This window comes from Schistocerca americana, chromosome 9 (assembly GCF_021461395.2).
Source record: "Schistocerca americana isolate TAMUIC-IGC-003095 chromosome 9, iqSchAmer2.1, whole genome shotgun sequence".
In the NCBI taxonomy this organism is placed as follows: domain Eukaryota; kingdom Metazoa; phylum Arthropoda; class Insecta; order Orthoptera; family Acrididae; genus Schistocerca; species Schistocerca americana.
Genome location: NC_060127.1, coordinates 40,324,919 through 40,343,362, shown reverse-complemented (window position 1 = coordinate 40,343,362; position 18,444 = coordinate 40,324,919). Strand labels below are relative to the sequence as shown.

General features: G+C 40.3%; 1 protein-coding gene across 2 annotated transcripts in view; it reads left to right on the top strand.

Annotated features, from left to right (window-relative positions):
* Positions 1–5,550: 5,550 nt before the first annotated feature.
* Positions 5,551–18,444, top strand: part of LOC124550963 (GATOR complex protein NPRL3) — a 109,682-nt gene continuing 96,788 nt past the window's right edge. For both annotated transcript variants that reach the window (XM_047125779.1, XM_047125778.1), the window contains exon 1: positions 5,551–6,325. In XM_047125779.1, the coding sequence (XP_046981735.1) occupies positions 5,790–6,325 (536 nt within the window). In that variant the 5' untranslated portion in view covers positions 5,551–5,789. The remainder of the gene's footprint in view (positions 6,326–18,444) is intronic.

Genomic DNA, 18,444 nt, shown 5'->3' with positions numbered 1-18,444 from the left:
GAAGAAGCAGAATTTATGCGGCTGCATTCCCGAAATTTAATGGAGCAATTAAGATTCTGTTATACATAAAGAAGAGTTCATGCAGATGTGAGTTTGCCATTTGGTAGCTTGAATAGATCGAGGCTCTCTTTTAGCCCCTGCACATCACAACAAGCTTATGAAATCCAGTACCACAGTTCAGTGGCACTGCATAACACGTCCACTACTTCGAATATTTTCAAGATCGGTGATCAAAGATATGTTATAAGGTAAAAGTTGACACAGACGTCCAAAAGGTGACAGATCGTACAGCACCTGCTGTTAACAACAGTAATTTCCTCCTTACCTTGTTGCTCACAAGTTTGCATTCAAGAATCAAGAAATTTTATTCACTATTGATCATTTTACAATGAAATAGTCTTTGTCATTGTTGTGTAATACAGGAAGTAGAAATAGATATGGGTATACGGTAATAAAATAAACTAAAGTCAGTTAATTGAAGTATACATATTAAGCATCACAATAATATATGCTGCAGGAAGATTGCTAAGAGCTAATATCCATAAGTTATACTGTTATGTAGTATGGTACAAACACTGTGCAGTAATAACTAGGTAGAGTATACAGGACACAATTATACAAAACATAGAAGCATAATTGTCCAAAGTATAGACTTACCACATAATGATCCAGTAGACTATTGGAAATTTTTTTACTTACTAATATCTCAAAGAATTCTTTAAATGGTGAAATGGATGATGTGATAGCCGGCTGTACCATTTAATTTAAAAAATTTTAGATCCATAGGCCAAACAGATTTGTAATTTGTTGAAAGGTTTGAGTGGTTCAGTTTGTGAGAGTTTCCATTTCTTGTTAACCTGTGCCTTGGTATATCTAAATTAGCCTTAGCTCTGGCGTTGTGTTGAGTTTCTCCCCTAGCATCAAATTCTGAAATGTTATTCTTCACATAGAGCACAAACACATATAAGTATAAATTTATAATTGTGAGTATTCTGAGCCGGGAAAAATGAGGATGACACTGCTCCCTGTACTGCTAGGTTCTGTCTAGGGTTGAATAAATCATAATTACATTATTACTCTGCAAGGAGCTACTGTGGACTGTGGGTCCCCTGAACCAAGGTATCCCTTAACAGCCTCTGAAAGTTTGTTGGTGGAGTTCTTGTTTACCCTGTAGATGTCAGCTGACATATCACATAAAAATGATGTTCCCCCACAGAAATGGTCACCAAGGTCCCCCCCCCCCCCCTACCCCCCCCCCCCCCCCCCTCCCCCATGAACCATGGACCTTGCCGTTGGTGGGGAGGCTTGCGTGCCTCAGCGATACAGATAGCCATACCGTAGGTGCAACCACAACGGAGTGGTATCTATTGAGAGGCCAGACAAACGTGTGGTTCCTGAAGAGGGGCAGCAGCCTTTTCAGTAGTTGCGGGGGCAACAGTCTGGATGATTGACTGATCTGGCCTTATAACACTAACCAAAACAGCCTTGCTGTGCTGGTACCGCGAACGGCTGAAAGCAAGGGGAAACTACAGCCTTAATTTTTCCCGAGGGCATGCAGCTTTACTGTATGGTTAATGATGATGGCGTCCTCTTGGGTAAAATATTCTGGAGGTAAAATAGTCCCCCAGTCGGACCTCCGGGTGGGGACTACTCAAGAGGACATCGTTATCAGGAGAAAGAAAACTGGCGTTCTACGGATCGGAGCGTGGAATATCAGATCCCTTAATCGGGCAGGCAGGTTAGAAAATTTAAAAAGGGAAATGGGTAGGTTAAAGTTAGATATAGTGGGAATTAGTGAAGTTCGATGGCAGGAGGAACAAGACTTTTGGTCAGGCGAATACAGGGTTATAAATACAAAGTCAAATAGGGGTAATGCAGGAGTAAGTTTAATAATGAATAAAAAAAATAGGAATGTGGGTAAGCTACTACAAACAGCATAGTGAATGCATTATTGTGGCCAAGATAGACACAAAGCCCACACCTACTACAGTAGTACAAGTTTATATGCCAACTAGCTCTACAGATGACGAAGAAATTGAAGAAATGTATGATGAAATAAAAGAAATTATTCAGATAGTGAAGGGAGACGAAAATTTAATAGTCATGGGTGACTGGAATTCGGTAGTAGGAAAATGGAGAGAAGGAAACGTAGTAGATGAATATGGATTGGGGGTAAGAAATGAAAGAGGAAGCCGCCTGGTAGAGTTTTGTGCAGAGCATAACTTATTCATAGCTAACACTTGATTCAAGAATCATGAAAGAAGGTTGTATACATGGAAGAACCCTGGAGATACTAAAAGGTATCAGATAGATTATATAATGGTAAGACAGATTTAGGAACCAGGTTGTAAATTGTAAGGCATTTCCAGGGGCAGATGTGGACTCTGACCACAATCTATTGGTTATGAACTGTAGATTAAAACAGAAGATACTGCAAAAAGGTGGGAATTTAAGGAAATGGGACCTGGATAAACTGAAAGAACCAGAGGTTGTACAGAGTTTCAGGGAGAGCATAAGGGAACAAATGGCAGGAATGGGGGAAAGAAATACAGTAGAAGAAGAATGGGTAGCTTGAGGGATGAAGTAGTGAAGGCAGCAGAGGATCAAGTAGGTAAAAAGACGAGGGCTAGTAGAAATCCTTGGGTAACAGAAGAAATATTGAATTTAATTGATGAAAGGAGAAAATATAAAAATGCAGTAAATGAAGCAGGCAAAAAGGAATACAAACGTCTCAAAAATGAGATCAACAGGAAGTGCAAAATGGCTAAGCAGGGATGGCTAGAGGATAAATGTAAGGATGTAGAGGCTTATCTCACTAGGGGTAAGATAGATACTGCCTACAGGAAAATTAAAGAGACTTTTGGAGAAAAGAGAACCACTTGTATGAAGATTAAGAGCTCAGATGGAAACCCAGTTCTAAGCAAAGAAGGGAAAGCAGAAAGGTGGAAGGAGTATATAGAGGGTCTATACAATTGCGATGTACTTGAGGACAATATTATGGAAATGAAAGAGGATGTAGATGAAGATGAAATGGGAGATATGATACTGCGTGAAGAGTTTGACGGAGCACTGAAAGACCTGAGTCGAAACAAGGCCCCGGGAGTAGACAACATTCCATTAGAACTACTGTCGGCCCTGGGAGAGCCAGTCCTGACAAAGCTCTACCATCTGGTGACCAAGATGTATGAGACAGGCGAAATACCCTCAGACTTCAAGAAGAATATAATAATCCCAATCCCGAAGAAAGCAGGTGTTGACAGATGTGAAAATTACCGAACTATCAGTTTAATAAGTCATGGCTGCAAAATACTAAAGCGAATTCTTTACAGACGAATGGAAAAACTAGTAGAAGCTGACCTTGGGGAAAATCAGTTCGGATTCCGTAGAAATATTGGAACACGTGAGGCAATACTGGCCCTACGACTTATCTTAGAAGCTAGATTAAGGAAAGGCAAACCTATGTTTCTAGCATTTGTAGACTTAGAGAAAGCTTTTGACAATGTTGACTGGAATACTCTCTTTCAAATTCTGAAAGTGGCAGGGGTAAAATATAGGGAGCGAAGGGCTATTTACAATCTGTATAGAAACCAAATGGCAGTTATAAGAGTTGAGGGGCATGAAAGGGAAGCAGTGGTTGGGAAGGGAGTGAGACAGGGTTGTAGCCTCTCCCCGATGTTATTCAATCTGTATATTGAGCAAGCAGTGAAGGAAACAAAAGAAAAATTTGGAGTAGGTATTAAAAGCCATGGAGAAGAAATAAAAACTTCGAGGTTCGCCGATGACATTGTAATTCTGTCAGAGACAGCAAAGGACTTGGAAGAGCAGTTGAACGGAATGGATGGTGTCTTGAAGGGAGGATATAAGGTGAACATCAACAAAAGCAAAATGAGGATAATGGAATGTAGTCGAATTAAGTCGGGTGATGTTGAGGGTATTAGATTAGGAAATGAGACACTTAAAGTGGTAAAGGAGTTTTGCTATTTGGGGAGCAAAATAACTGATGATGGTCGAAGTAGAGAAGATATAAAATGTAGACTGGCAATTGCAAGGAAAGCGTTTCTGAATAAGAGAAATTTGTTAACATCGAGTATAGATTTAAGTGTCAGGAAGTCGTTTCTGAAAGTATTTGTATGGTGTGTAGCCATGTATGGATGTGAAACATGGACGATAACTAGTTTAGACAAGAAGAGAATAGAAGCTTTCGAAATGTGGTGCTACAGAAGAATGCTGAAGATTAGATGGGTTGATCACATAACTAATGAGGAGGTGTTGAATAGGATTGGGGAGAAGAGAAGCTTGTGGCACAACTTAACTAGAAGAAGGGATCGGTTGGTAGGACATGTTTTGAGGCATCAAGGGATCACAAATTTAGCATTGGAGGGCAGCGTGGAGGGTAAAAATCGTAGAGGGAGACCAAGAGATGAATACACTAAGCAGATTCAGAAGGATGTAGGTTGCAGTAGGTACTGGGAGATGAAGAAGCTTGCACAGGATAGAGTAGTATGGTGAGCTGCATCAAACCAGTCTCAGGACTGAAGACCACAACAACAACAACAACAACAACAAGGTCCCCTGACCTAACCACCTTTAGATTTTTGCCTGTGGAGGTGGTTGAAAAGTGAAGTCTACAAAGAAAAAGTAAACGTAAGAGATAATTGATTGTTAGGATTGGTAGTTGTACATGACTATAGAATGCCTGACTTATTACATATCGGACTTGACAGTGCAGTGAGGTAAGAAGGGAGTGAAATAAAAAACGAGAAATTTGAGCGTTGAATTCACAGTATTCTGATTTCCAAGGCTTACTGATAACATTTCTCTTGATCAATTTGGGGTGAGAGTGGAGGTGGAGGGTATCATTTGTGCAATGTGCGGAACAATACCAGTCAAACTTAGTTAAATACAGTATTTTATATTGAGCTCATTATGTTATGTAAAAGTGGATTTGATAATATAGTGGCATTATCGTGTAGCAACTTAATTTCACTTATGCAAAGTTATAGGACCACCCTAAATACTGGATGACTGCATGTAATAAGTTGAGCCGTGTGCGGTTGGCCTTAATCAATAACGTGAGGTGCGTAACCTGCATTGGCACGTTGCCCATGTTAGTGATTCGTATTATGATGGGTTGCAGGTGAAGGTAATGTAGCTAGGCACTGAATTGACAAGTTCTCTCGAGTAAATAATCTTCTGTGCGCCACTATAGAAGATAAACGTTGTTGTTATAGACTACAAGCTATATTGGGGAATTTCGTAAGGAAAAAATGTAGTAATTGAGCTAAGAAATAACACTCCAAACGATATATTTCAAATGTCATTTGAATATGAAATGTTTCAAGAATAAGTTTAATAAATTCCTTGTGTTGTAAAAGGGAAAATGAAAGTACATTAACGCAACAAAGTCGATCATTTTTAATTAAATTGATACTTTGCGTCGTTCTGCTATTGGACAAAAAAAAAAAAAAAAAAAAACCGGAATTAAAGTTGACTGTGCTATAAAGTTAGATATCTATGGCTGTGTATAATATCCTTGGCGCACGAATTTTGTTTGTTAGTTTCAGAAACGTCAAGAGAGGGACGAGATATGTGTTTACATATCCGAGTAACACACTGATGTTTAGGTTGAATAATGGAGTGTGGTGTTTTCTCAAAATAAGTACAGGAATTGTATCTGATTCTGGTGCAAGGAGATCAATCAATGCCTCGTACTGCAGTAAAGCTTTGTACATACCGAACGCCGATGTAGGTTGGTGTAGGCTTCTCGGTTTCGTAAAGGCCGAGAGAGGATGGAACCAGATCCATTAAGTGTCATTCTTGTGAAGAGCGATAGTAAAGGTGACCGCTTACTATTTCGGTATCCTTATGCAAATGACTTGCGCACCGAGTCTGGACACCAGAAACGCCGAAAAAATCCCTATGCACTCGTTGTGACTGAAGATTTGCTTCAGAGTCCACCTCCTCAGACTTCCAACATTTCCAAAGGACGGCTGACAGGTTTTTCAGATGAAGTACTATCAACGCTGTTCGCTGTAAAACCTGAGTTATGTGAGAGAAAATTTGAACTCAAAGTGAACGATGTGCGTTTTGTCGGACACCCTACTTTGATGCCGTCAGTACACGGTGGAAAAAGAGATAATTCTTCGGTTATATTGATAAATATCGTTTTTGCACTGCGAGCAACTGCTAGCCACTCAATTGTGAAGTGTTATTACGATCTCAGCAAAAGGTTAGGTGTGGCGTTAAGACATGAAGAAAAGCGTTGTGGATATGTTAGCCAGGAAAATAGAATAATGGTCACAGCTCATGATGAAGTAGCCTCCAGGTATGTGTTGTCAGCTGTAAAATAATAATAATAATAATTTGTATGTTTAGCAAAGAAACACTGTGAAGCTGTATCAGGTCGGGCACTGCAATGATAGGACTGTCTCTTGCTTTGATTCTTCTATTTTGCAACTACCATGAAGAACAGTTGTTTTTGACTTCAGTGGATTTGTAATGGTCATTCTCATTACATTTTAAGAGCACTTATTATAGTCAAACATAAATTGCTATTACAATATTTGATATTGTACGTGCAGAAAATTATCTTGTTTCTTGGATAGTGGTGTTGCGTAGCAATTGATTCATCGAGAAATACTTTTACAATGGTATAAGGTTTGTAAACTTCCTACAGATAAAAAGAGAACTCATATATACAGGTACATAAACATGTATAGATGTGTTTAACTAGTATTAGATAGGTGTTCAGCAGCACCATTTTTGAAGAAACCTTAATCCTCGTGAATCTCTGATCGGTGTCTTTTCCTGCCACATCAATTTTACACCCATTGTACATTGGTCTTATTGTTTATTGTAGGGATTGCGTACCTGTCATTACTAAAGGGGCAGAAGTTACATATTAGACTCCCTCTGAAATCTTGGTTGTAGTGGCAGACTAATACATAGCACAGCTTGACGCCTAGATTAGGTTGGTGGGTGACAATTTGGTTAAGAGTTGGTAAAGCCAGTGAATGTGAAATCAGAAAATATGGTTGTGGTAACAATCTGACTGGTAGCAAAGCCCAATGTTTACATCTGTACCATATTGAAAAATGCAAGGGGAGTCCAAAACGTAACCACTGATGTCTGGTAATTTTTATAGTGGTCGTTCTTTCAGAAAGATGTATTGCAAAAAAAAAAATCTGTATACATTTATAAATGCAAACAATAGTAGAGAAACAGATGCTGAATAAGGGGCTGAAAAGGACAATAGTTTTACTGTGGGATGCATAAAGTGTTCTTTCCTTGGTGTATATATTTAAAACGGAGGAAAACTGAAGTTTTAATTAACATCATTTGAACAGCTAAGCTTTTATTTGTTGTAAATGGTAGACAGATACTTAACATTAGCGTTTTCTCACTATTAATGTTTTCTGTAACTCATTCCCATGTTTGTGAAACTTTTTTTTCATGCCAGGATTCACAGTTTACAAGGAACAAACACGCAAGTGAAGATGTTTATTATGTGTCACAGTAGAAAACATGTGATGTTCAGAACAAAAATTCAGGACTGCAACTTGTATATTCAGTTTGTGAATTTTTTGGTAGCCCTACTGATGTTGCCAAGTGTTCATGCAGAGAGACTAGATCGTGTAGCTTAACCAGATAGTGTTGTAAAATTATGAGTAATGAAGCTCTTTTCTAATTTAAATGTGTAATGAAGATTTTCATAATTTAAGTGAGTAATGAGGTTTTCCAATGTTTTGATGATGTACGGTATTTATATTATATTGTGTGCTAGTTGATTACCTGGTGTTGCCCAGGTATGTATTTTATCCAGTCTTCCAATAGTCCATCTTCACATCCTCTCTGGCCCCCCAGCTCTCTGTACATCTTCTCTTCCCTCCTCTCTCTGTTTGCTCCTCCCCCCTCTGTGTCTATCTCCTCCTCCTCCTCCTCCATCTTTCTGTCCATCTCTTCCTCCCCCTCTGTCTGTTCATCTCCTCTCCCCTCTCTCTGCCTATCTCTTCCTCCCCATCTCTGTCCGCCTCCTCCTCTCCCCCCCTCCCCCTCTGTACATTCCCCCTCCCCTACCTCTGTCCATCATCTCCTCATCCCACCTGTGCTTGTCTCCCCCCCCCCCCCCCCCCCCCCACTGTGTGTTTTCTCATCCCTTCTTCCTCCACATTACCACACTCAATCCAGTAGGAGGATGGTGGTTCTTACACCTACAGTATTACTTTCCTGATTGTAACTAATATGTGTACCAACTGTAATTGAAATCATTCTAGGTTTTTGGGGTGAGCTGTTTACCCATGGCCTTGCCCACCTACACACATCAGATATATAACATCACGCATATTTGTACATATATTTGATCTGTATGTCTAGCGAATTTCACCCTACAGTGTCATTTTTATGCAGCTTATTGTTTTTGATTATGTGTCTTGTGAACAGTGTACTGTACAATGATATAATTTTGCTGGTACATCCACTGTTATATGAGGCTACTGTCTGTGAAATGTGTTGTCAATAGAATTAGTAGTAAAGAAATAATAAATTAAAACATCATATATGATGTAGCAGTTTTTCCACACATCTTAGTATTTGAAGTCATATCTCCTGAACTAAGTGTCATACAGCGATGTAATTTTTCTGGTGCCTTCAGTGATATATCTGAATATTGTACTCAAAATGTGCCATGAATCTAGTAATACAGATGTAATAAATTAAAACGGCATGCATTGTGCGGCAGTTTTACAGCCTAAAGTAGTGAACAATAACCTTTTTCTCCTTTCTTCATTTTGTGGCAGTCATCAGTGAGAAAATGTTTCATAAAAGTTTGAAATTATGTGTAAAGTTTGTTCCATGAGACTAATCACTTTCATTCTCAGATGAAAGTCTAATGGTGCAAGATCCGGATTGTAAGGTGAATCCTGGAGCATCTCCCACCCAAATTTGATGATTTTCGCATGAACAAAAACAGCAGCTTGGGAGGCGAGTTTTGTCATGAAGACTTTTGACACCGTCAACATTAAAGTTGTGGTGTTTGTCACGAAGGGCACAACTCAATTTAACCAAAGTTTTAATGTAGGCTCTAGCATTCACACTGCTTGTATGCTCAGCCAAGTTCATCAATAACACACCATGCATATCCCAGAACACTTGTCACAAGAACTTTCTTGGCTGTTTGAGTCACCTTGAATTTTTTCATACTGGGGAACCATCATGTTTCCACTCCAATGAGACCTGCTTGGTTTTGGGAGTGTAGTGGTATGCCGATGACTCGTCTCCTTTCAGAAAGCCATGCTCTTCTGCAGTGTAATGTTTTAAATGACCCAATCCTGTCATCGTTCGCTGGCCCTTGTGGTTGTCTGTCAGGTTCTTAGACACCTATGAGCACTAACTTCACGAAATTTCCACGTGTCATGAACAATATCATACGCCACACCATAAAGAACAATGAACTGCTGTGGTAAGATTCACAGTTCAAAATTTCTGCCTTAGTAGCTCCAACATTCTGCAGGGCTGCAGCTGTTCCCGGCTGCCCGGAGTGTGGTGAATCCCTAAGATTCACACAGTGCTAAAGAATGAACACCACCTGGAGAGATTGCTACAGTCTATACAGTCATCCCCATACAGGCCACACATGTCCCTGTGATTTGCATTCGGTTTATGACCTTTGATCCACAAATATCGAACTACTCTTTGCTGTTCTTCGCACCATGTTTGTTTCGTAGTTCAAGCTACTCTCATTGATCATGAAAACAAAATTCCTTCTGTAGTGCAAACTTTAAACTATATAATCATCAAATTTCAACATTTCAGCTGCAATACTAGGGGGAAAAAGTTATTGTGCATTGCTTTCTGATCCTCCCTCATTACTGGATATAGTATTATATTGTAAGATTTATGTTAATAGTCCAATAAGGAGTGGAGAATGTTTATTAATAGATGGTAATAAATGGTAGTAATATTATCTAGAAAGTAACATCTCCACAAATACTTTGCAAGAATAAAAAATATAGCAGTATATAAAATTGTTTCTTTTAGTTAAATGTTTTTGGTGATGAGTTGTCATAAGTAGAAGATGTTTCTTCTTATGTCTAGTCCTCCCTCTGTTTTGAGCAACAAGTTCTGGTGTCAATATTGACTTTTGCCAACAGCTTTTAATTTTAATAACCAGCAGTGTAAGCACAGAACCTATCGACACTATTCTTTGGTTTTAACACACAAGGCAGAATTTCTGACCAGTACCCACCTTCAGGATGCTAAATGTGTAGAATACTGATGCACACATATAAAAGTTACACTCTATCTATCATTTGCAAGTACTAATTTCTTCCTTGGGGAAGGTTGAAAGGAAGAGCAAGTCACTTAGCTCCAGGGTGAGAGATACCCGCCTATGAGGGTCACTCCATAAGTCTACATCTATTTGCCTATTCTGCAAATTATACTGAAGTGCCTGGCAGAGGGTTCATCGAACAGCCTTCACACTAATCCTCTATAACTCCACTCTCGAACAGCACACGGAAAAAAACATACATCTATATGTTTCCATGTGAGCTCTGATTTCCCTTATTTTATTATAATGCACACTTCCCCCATGTAGGTCATTATCAACAAAATATTTTCGCATTCGGAGGAAAAAGTTGGTGATATAAATTTTGTGAGAAGATCCTGCCATGAGAAATGCCTTTGTTTTAATGATATTCATCCCAATTTCTGTATCATATCTGTGACACTCCTCCCCTGTTTCTCAATAATATAGAACATGCTGCCCTTCTTTGAATTTTCTCGGTGTACTCTGTTAATCCTCTCTGTTAAGGATCCCACACCACCCAGCAGTACTCTAAAAGAGGATGGACAAGCATAGTGTAGGCAGTCTCTTTAGTAGATCTGTTTCATCTCCTAAGCGTTCTGCCAGTGAAGTGAAGTCTTCGGTGTACCTTCCCCACAACATTTTCTACATGTTCTTTCCAGTTTAAGTTGTTCGTAATTGTAATTCGTAGGTATTTAGTTGAAATTATGGCCTTTGGATTTGATTGATATTTCTCGTAAATGAAGTTTAGTGGATCCCTTTTAGCACTCATGTGGTTGACCTCACACTTTTCATTATTTAGAGTCAATTGCCAGTTTTCATACCATACAGATATCTGAATTGTTTTACAATTATTTTTCTGATTACTTTACTAGGCGATAAGTGGCAGCATCATCCGCAATTAGCTTAAGATTGTCTTCTAAATCGATTATATAGATAAAGAACAACAGAGGGCCTATAACAAAAACCTTGTGGACTGCCAGAAATCACTTAAGTTTTGTTCGATGACTTTCTGTGAGTTACTACGAACTGTGATATATGCCTGACAGGAAATCACGAATCCAGTCGCATAACTGAGACAGTATTTCATAAGCAGACAATTTGATTGCAAAACACTTGTGAGGTATGGTGTCAAAAGCCTTGTGGAAATCTAGAAATACGGAATCGGCCTAAATCCCTTGTCAGTAACACTCATCACTTTGTGCGAGTAAAGAGCTAGTTGTGTTTCACAATAACAGTGTTTTCTAAATCCGTGTTGACTTAGTGTCAAAAGACTCTTTCTCTTTGAGGTAATTTGTAATGTTCGAACACAGTATACGCTATTTGATCAAAAGTATCCGGACACCTGGCTGAAAATGACTTACAAGTTCTTGACACCCTCCATCGATAATGCTGGAATTCAGTATGGTGTTCACCCACCCTTAGCCTTGATGACAGCTTCCTCTCTCACAGGCAATCAGGTGCTGCAAACTTCCTTGGGGACTGGCAGCCCATTCTTCATGGAGTGGTGCACCGAAGAGAGGTATCGATGTCGGACAGTGAGGCCTTGCACAAAGTCGGCGTTCCAAAATATCCTAAAGGTGTTCTATAGGATTCAGGTCAGGACTCTGTGCAGGCCAGTCCATTACAGGGATGTTATTGTCATGTAACCACTCCGCCACAGACCGTGCATTATGAACAGGTGCTTGATTGTGTTAAAAGATGCAAGCACCGTCCCCGAATTTCTCTTCAATAGTAGGAAGCAAGAAGGTGCTTCAAACATCAATGTAGGCCTGTGCTGTGATAGTGCCACGCAAAACAAGGGGTGTAAGCTCCCTCCGTGAAAAACACCATCACACCACACCACCACCACCACCACCACCTCCTCCTCCTCCTCCTCCTCCTCCTCCTCCTCCTCCTCCTCCTCCGAATTTTACTGTTGGCACTACACACGCTGGCAGATAACATTCACTGAGCTTTCGCCATTTCCACACCCTGCCCTCGGATTGCCACATTGTGTACCATGTTTCATCACTCCACACAATGTTTTTCCACTGTTCAATCATCCAATGTTTATGCTCCTCACACCAAGCGAGGCGTTCAAATGGCTCTGAGCACTATGCGACTTAACTTCTGAGCTCATCAGTCCCCTAGACTTAGAACTACTTAAACCTAACTAACCTAAGGACATCACACACATCCATGCCCGAGGCAGGATTCGGACCTGCGACTGTAGCGGTCGCGCGGTTCCGGACTGTAACACCTAAAACCTCTCGGCCTCCTCGGCTGGCAGCGAGGCGTTGTTTGGCATTTACTGGCATGATGTGTAGCTTATGAGCAGCCGCTCGACCATGAAATCCAAGTTTTGTCACCTCCCTCATAACCATCATAGTACTTGCAGTGGATCCTGATGCAGTTTGGAATTCCTATGTGGTGGTCTGGATAGATGTCTGCCTATTACACATTTTGACCCTCTTCAACTGTCGGCAGTCTCTGTCAGTCAACAGACACAGACGAGGTCGGCCTGTACACTTTTGTCCTGTACGTGTCCCTTCACCTTTCCACTTCATTGTTACATCTGGAACAGTGGACCTAGTGATATTTAGGAGTGAGGAAATCTCGTGTATAGACATATGACACAAGTGACACCCAATCACCTGACCATGTTGGAAGTCCGTAAGTTTTGCAGAACACCCCATTCTGCTCTCTCACGATGTCTAATGACTACTGAGCTCAATGATATGGAGTACCTGGCAGTAGGTGGCAGCACAGTGCACCTAATATGAAAAACACATCGTTTTGGCGGTGTCAGGATACTTTTTATCACATAGTGTACGTTCCAAAATCCTGCTGCATATTGGCATTAATGATATGGGCCTATAATTTAGTGGATTGCTCTTATTGCCTTTCTTGAATATTAGTGTGCCCTGTGCAACTTTCCAGTCTTTGGGTATGGATCTTTTGTCAAGCAAGCTGTTGTATTAATATTGTTAAGTTGTAGCTATTGCATCAGTAAATCGAACTTCATAGGTATGCAACATGTACTGGAAGGCTGGGGATATGTTCCAAGGAAGGTACTGTCACTTAAGAGTTGGATGTAAAAGATCTTTGACAGTGTAGGTTAGGTTTCAGTGATTGAAAGCACACATGAAAACACACCAGGCAAATGGGAACATTTTCTCTGTACTAGTTTTTTAGCCATACATTCAAGAGGGCAGTGAGCTGGGTCACTATCACGTAATAGCCACATTACCCTTCTTACCACCAGAGGCACGTGTTCCCCTTGGGAGGCGGCGTCTGCCACAAGAAGTACAGATACATCTTGCCTGTGGGATGTTGTGAAAGGACAACTGGTCCCACGAGGTACTCACCAATGATCTCTGTCCACACATGAAGGCTGAACTGGTGGTGATGGTTCACGGCCATAATACTGTGCGGATTGAGTGTTGTTAAGGTTGTCAGTACTGTTCCTTGTAAAAGTAGCCTCATCTGTGAGCAGCATGGATGACAGAAATGCCAACACCGTGATAGTTTACGCGACAAACCAGTGGCAAAACTTTTACTGTGGAGGCAGATCCGTAGTTAATAAGGTGCACAGGCATTGTAAGTGATGTGGATAGTGGCAATTCTTGTGGAGAATTTTCCACACTGTTGTCTGGCTTACCCCATGCTGGCACACCACCTGCGTGGTTCTGCTAGTGGGATCACTGTCAGAGATCTTCTATCTCCACCTTCAAGTGGGTGTACCTGCCTTGGGACGCATTTCCTGCCATATGCCCGTATGACCTTTTTTACTTCTTATCCTCATAGGGATTGTTATTTGCCTTTTGTCCCCATTTAGCAAAATCACCCTATTTGGGGGGGGGGGGGGGGGAGGTATTTGCAGAGGTTAAATCCAGGATGTCTGGATGCAAGGATGCGTTGTTGGTCAAGTTCTCAGCTTTGGAGTTAAAGGGTGTGAGGAACCAAATAGCCTCTGTGATTTAGCAATGAATCATGCTGTAGAGCAGCTACTGGGTTCTGTGTCCCACAAATTAGACATTTCTCATAGGCTATTCATGCCTCATGCCATTTACAAGCACACTTGCCAGATTTTACAAGCATTAAATAATAAAATAGTGCCGGTTGGTGTTCTCTGTGACCTATCTAAGGCATTTGACATTTAATCAGCGTCGTCTCCTAGATAAATTCAAGTTTTATAGTTTTGATGCTGTAGTCAACCAATGGATAACATCACATCTAACATGAAGAACACAGAGAGTTGTAGTTAGTACTTCACCCAGTGTAGTCAGGGGACGTAATTCTGACTGGGAAGGAACCACATATCGGGTTCCCCAAGGCTCAATCTCAGGTCCACTGTTGTTTCTCAAATATGTAAATGTTCTTCTGTCCAGTACACAACAAGCAGAATTGCAGATGGCATCAGTATTGTAATCAAGCCAAAGAAGCAGAAGAAATGGTTAACAGAGTTCTTAAAAGTATCATTGGTTTTTTGCAGATGGTGTCACTCTCCGCTTTAAAAAGACAGTGTATTCTTCTCTGCATATTTAGGGGTACTACATCAGTAATAAGTGTAACGCAAGGTGACAAAATAATAAATATGGAGGAAAAACTTCAAAATTCTTAGGTGTCCAACTAGAATTTAAACTATAAAAAGCTCATTTTGGAACCCATAAACCAACTTAGTTCAGCCACATTTGCACTTTGAATCATTGCAAATCTTGCAGAGAGACAAATCAGTAAGTTGATATATTGCACAAATTTTCGATCAGTGATGTCATATGGAATAATGTTTTGGGGTAATTTATCTTTAGGAAAGAAAGTCTTCATTGCTCAAAATTGTGCTCACCAATGACCGTATTGTAGATGTCTGTTTGAGTTGGGGACTGCCTATTGCTTCACAATATATTTATTCTGTTATGAAATTTGTTGTAAATAATCCTTACAGTTCAAAACGAACAGTGATGTACAGAATTACAATACTAGAAGGAAAAACGACATTCATTACTCTACATTAATGTTGTCTTAAGCACATAAAGGGGTGCACAGTACTGCACAGTAGGGAAACAAACAGAGAAAGGTTCTCCTTGTCAACTTCTTCTGTTCTGTAGAAGAATTTATATTATTGTGTTGAGTAAAAGTTGGTGGATAAGAACTACTAACTCACATGTTTTTTTCTTCTTCTTCTCCCCTCTCCCCACCGTTTCTTAGGAATGTTCAGCATGTAACCATACATATTAATTAATTTGTGATGTGAATTTAAGATGATCCATGGGATATGAAAACTAACGAACTTATTATAGAGATAGAACAGCTCACTGAATATATTTAATTTGCATCTGTGTTAGGTTTGTGAGTGAATGTAGCTTAAGATGACAGACTGATCTGTAGCGTAGTCTGAGGTCTAGATTAGATTGGAAGGTGACAGTTTGCTTGTAGGTTGACAAAGTCAACAAATCTGAATATGAAATCTTAGTTATAGAGGGTACTGGGTTGTTGTGTATCCCGAGATTGGAAATGGACAGTTTGGTTATGAGCTGGTGAAAGCAGCAGTTGTGGTGCCACAAGAAGAACTATAATTCTTGTTGTGATGTGTTATTTTCCCAGGTTCTGTGGATCATAATTGTGACCTCTCATCATGATATGGACTTGTTCAGTTCTGCAATTATGAGGGACTTCAAAATGGAAGTAGCACATTATTATGACAGGCCAAGTAACTTCCACTAAATGCTGTACTTCACTTCAAGATAATGCAGATACACGTATTTTTCAACATAGCCAGGAAGTTCTACTAGTCATTCAGTTCCTCGACGATAGAAGACATTTGAGAACCGCTGTGTGAACGTCCCCGTCATCAGAAAATCTGCAGTCGCTTCAAATCGATTCCTCAGTTGCATCAGCATTGTTATCTGTGGTCGAAGTTGACGATTTTACTTTCTGATCAGCATCACTCGTGCATGTGCAGCCTCTGTTAAATTGTTAGTGCTGTTTCACTATGGATGAACATGACATTGGATTTGGTCTACAGACTGCCAGAATTTCCCCATGGGTCTGTGTGCAATTTAGGCATTTTGCCGGTAAGAATTGTACTGTGCTCTGTACGTGGGAGTATGTTTCCCAGTGCCAAGCCATTTAATTTGCACATTGTAGTCCACCTGTTAACCATAGTGCAGCAGAACTGTGTAAGTAGGGAACCTTGAGCATGTACTCTCTTTTGACAATGCACCACTCTTTCATATATCCACCTTCTATTACAGAGGGAGAGTGGGCAATGGGTGATCGGTATATGAAAATTAATGGTAACACCTTCAGTCACCATTCTTCTTGCACAGTGGCCTTAGTGTGGGACTCCAGACAAATGCACTGGGATGGTTCCTCTGAAATGGCACGGCCGACTTCCTTCCCCATTCTTCCCTAATCTGATGAGACCGATGACCTCGCTGTCTGGTCTCCTTCCCCAAAACAACCCAACCCTTAGTGTGGGACCAAATGGGTAACTTACTTTTTGAAGGCCCTTCCTGTTTTATCTCATTGGAAAATATGGCAACAAACTGACCATGCATATAATATCTCTCTAACTCCCCCCCCCCCCCCCCCCCCCCCCTCCCCCCAATTTCAGTTTTGACTCTTTTGCACCACAGTATTTGCCTTTACGTTCTCAGGGAAACTAAAGGAAATATAAATGTTGGTGGATAGATGAACGTTTGTTAATGTATCTCGGTGTCCAGAATTGATAGATAGGGTGTTTTTTTTTCCAGTGGTGATTCTTCCACTACATTTTGAACTGTAGTCTATTATGATTTCTACTTACCTGTGCAGTTTACGTGGCTTTATGCTTAATTACAGACTTACTGCTTCATCAATTGGTTTGTTTTCACCTCGTAACGCCCGCGGTTTACATCCTCCTTCATTGCTGAGCGATGTATCATTTTTCGTTCTGACGCTGCAACTCTTCCTTTCCTATATCTTTACTACTTTTTATCTGTATAAATGATGAACTATTGCTTTTGCCGTTTAACACCTTTTTAATAACTGTGTAAGTATTACAGTCATCGGGTCCCACCTAATGTGTCACCCGCCTAAACATTTTACAAGAATCTTTCAAGACTCGATTGATCTGTTTACAAAGAGAGAAAAGAATATCTCTTCCTTTGACGTTGTCCAACAACGACCTAGGAAGCTCGACACCCTTGCGGCCCAGGCTCTTCCGTGGCTCACGGCAGTTTGCAGCATTCGTTTTATTCCTTGCCCACTTGCCGCTACGTCAAACTATCGTGGTGATCGTTGGGCAACATCTTCCACATTATCTGCAACATAAATAAACTTTCTTCACACAGTATTTCTGAAAACCCAAAAAGACAAACATAAGAACATAGTAATACTAACTATTCTTACAATTTTTCGTATAAGTCTTGGTCGATTTAATGAGGGGTGTGACAGGCCTAAGCCTTGTGACACCACACCTGATAATTGAAGGGATCGGCAGTAGAAATTGCGGACCCTCAGTGTAGTATTTACTAGCCTAATCACATTATCGGTTGTGTTCCTGAATGCACCACATGCTGGGACCTAATAGTTTCATATGTAAGATTAGAGAGCGCTGTCTCCTTTTTGGTGGGGAGGACACAGCATGTTATCTCAGATGGACAGTCATCAACAGATTGAGAAGGAACTTTAGGTGTGGAAGTGTGTTGGTATGTTCGTGTTGTATATTAATGACCTTGCAGACAATAGCAACCTCAGGCTTCCGGCAGATGACATGGTTATTTATAATGAAGTATTGTCTGAAAGAAGTGACATAAATTTTCAGTCCGATCTTGATAAGATTTCAAAGTGATGCTAAGATAGGCAATTTACTTTAAAATTGTGCACTGCACAAAATGGAAAACAACAACAACAACAACAACAACATCATGGTATCCTGTGATTATAAAATCAATAAAGTTGCTGTTAGAATCAGCCAACCCATAAAAATGCCTGGATGTGACACTTTTTAGGAATATGAAAAGGAATGATCACATAGGCTCAGTCAAGGGTAAAGTAGGTAGTAGATGTTAGTTTATTGGTAGAATACTGGGGAAATACATTCAGTCTACAAAGGAGATAGCTTACAAATCACTTGTGTTACCAGTTCTAGAATATTGCTCGAATGTGTGGGACCC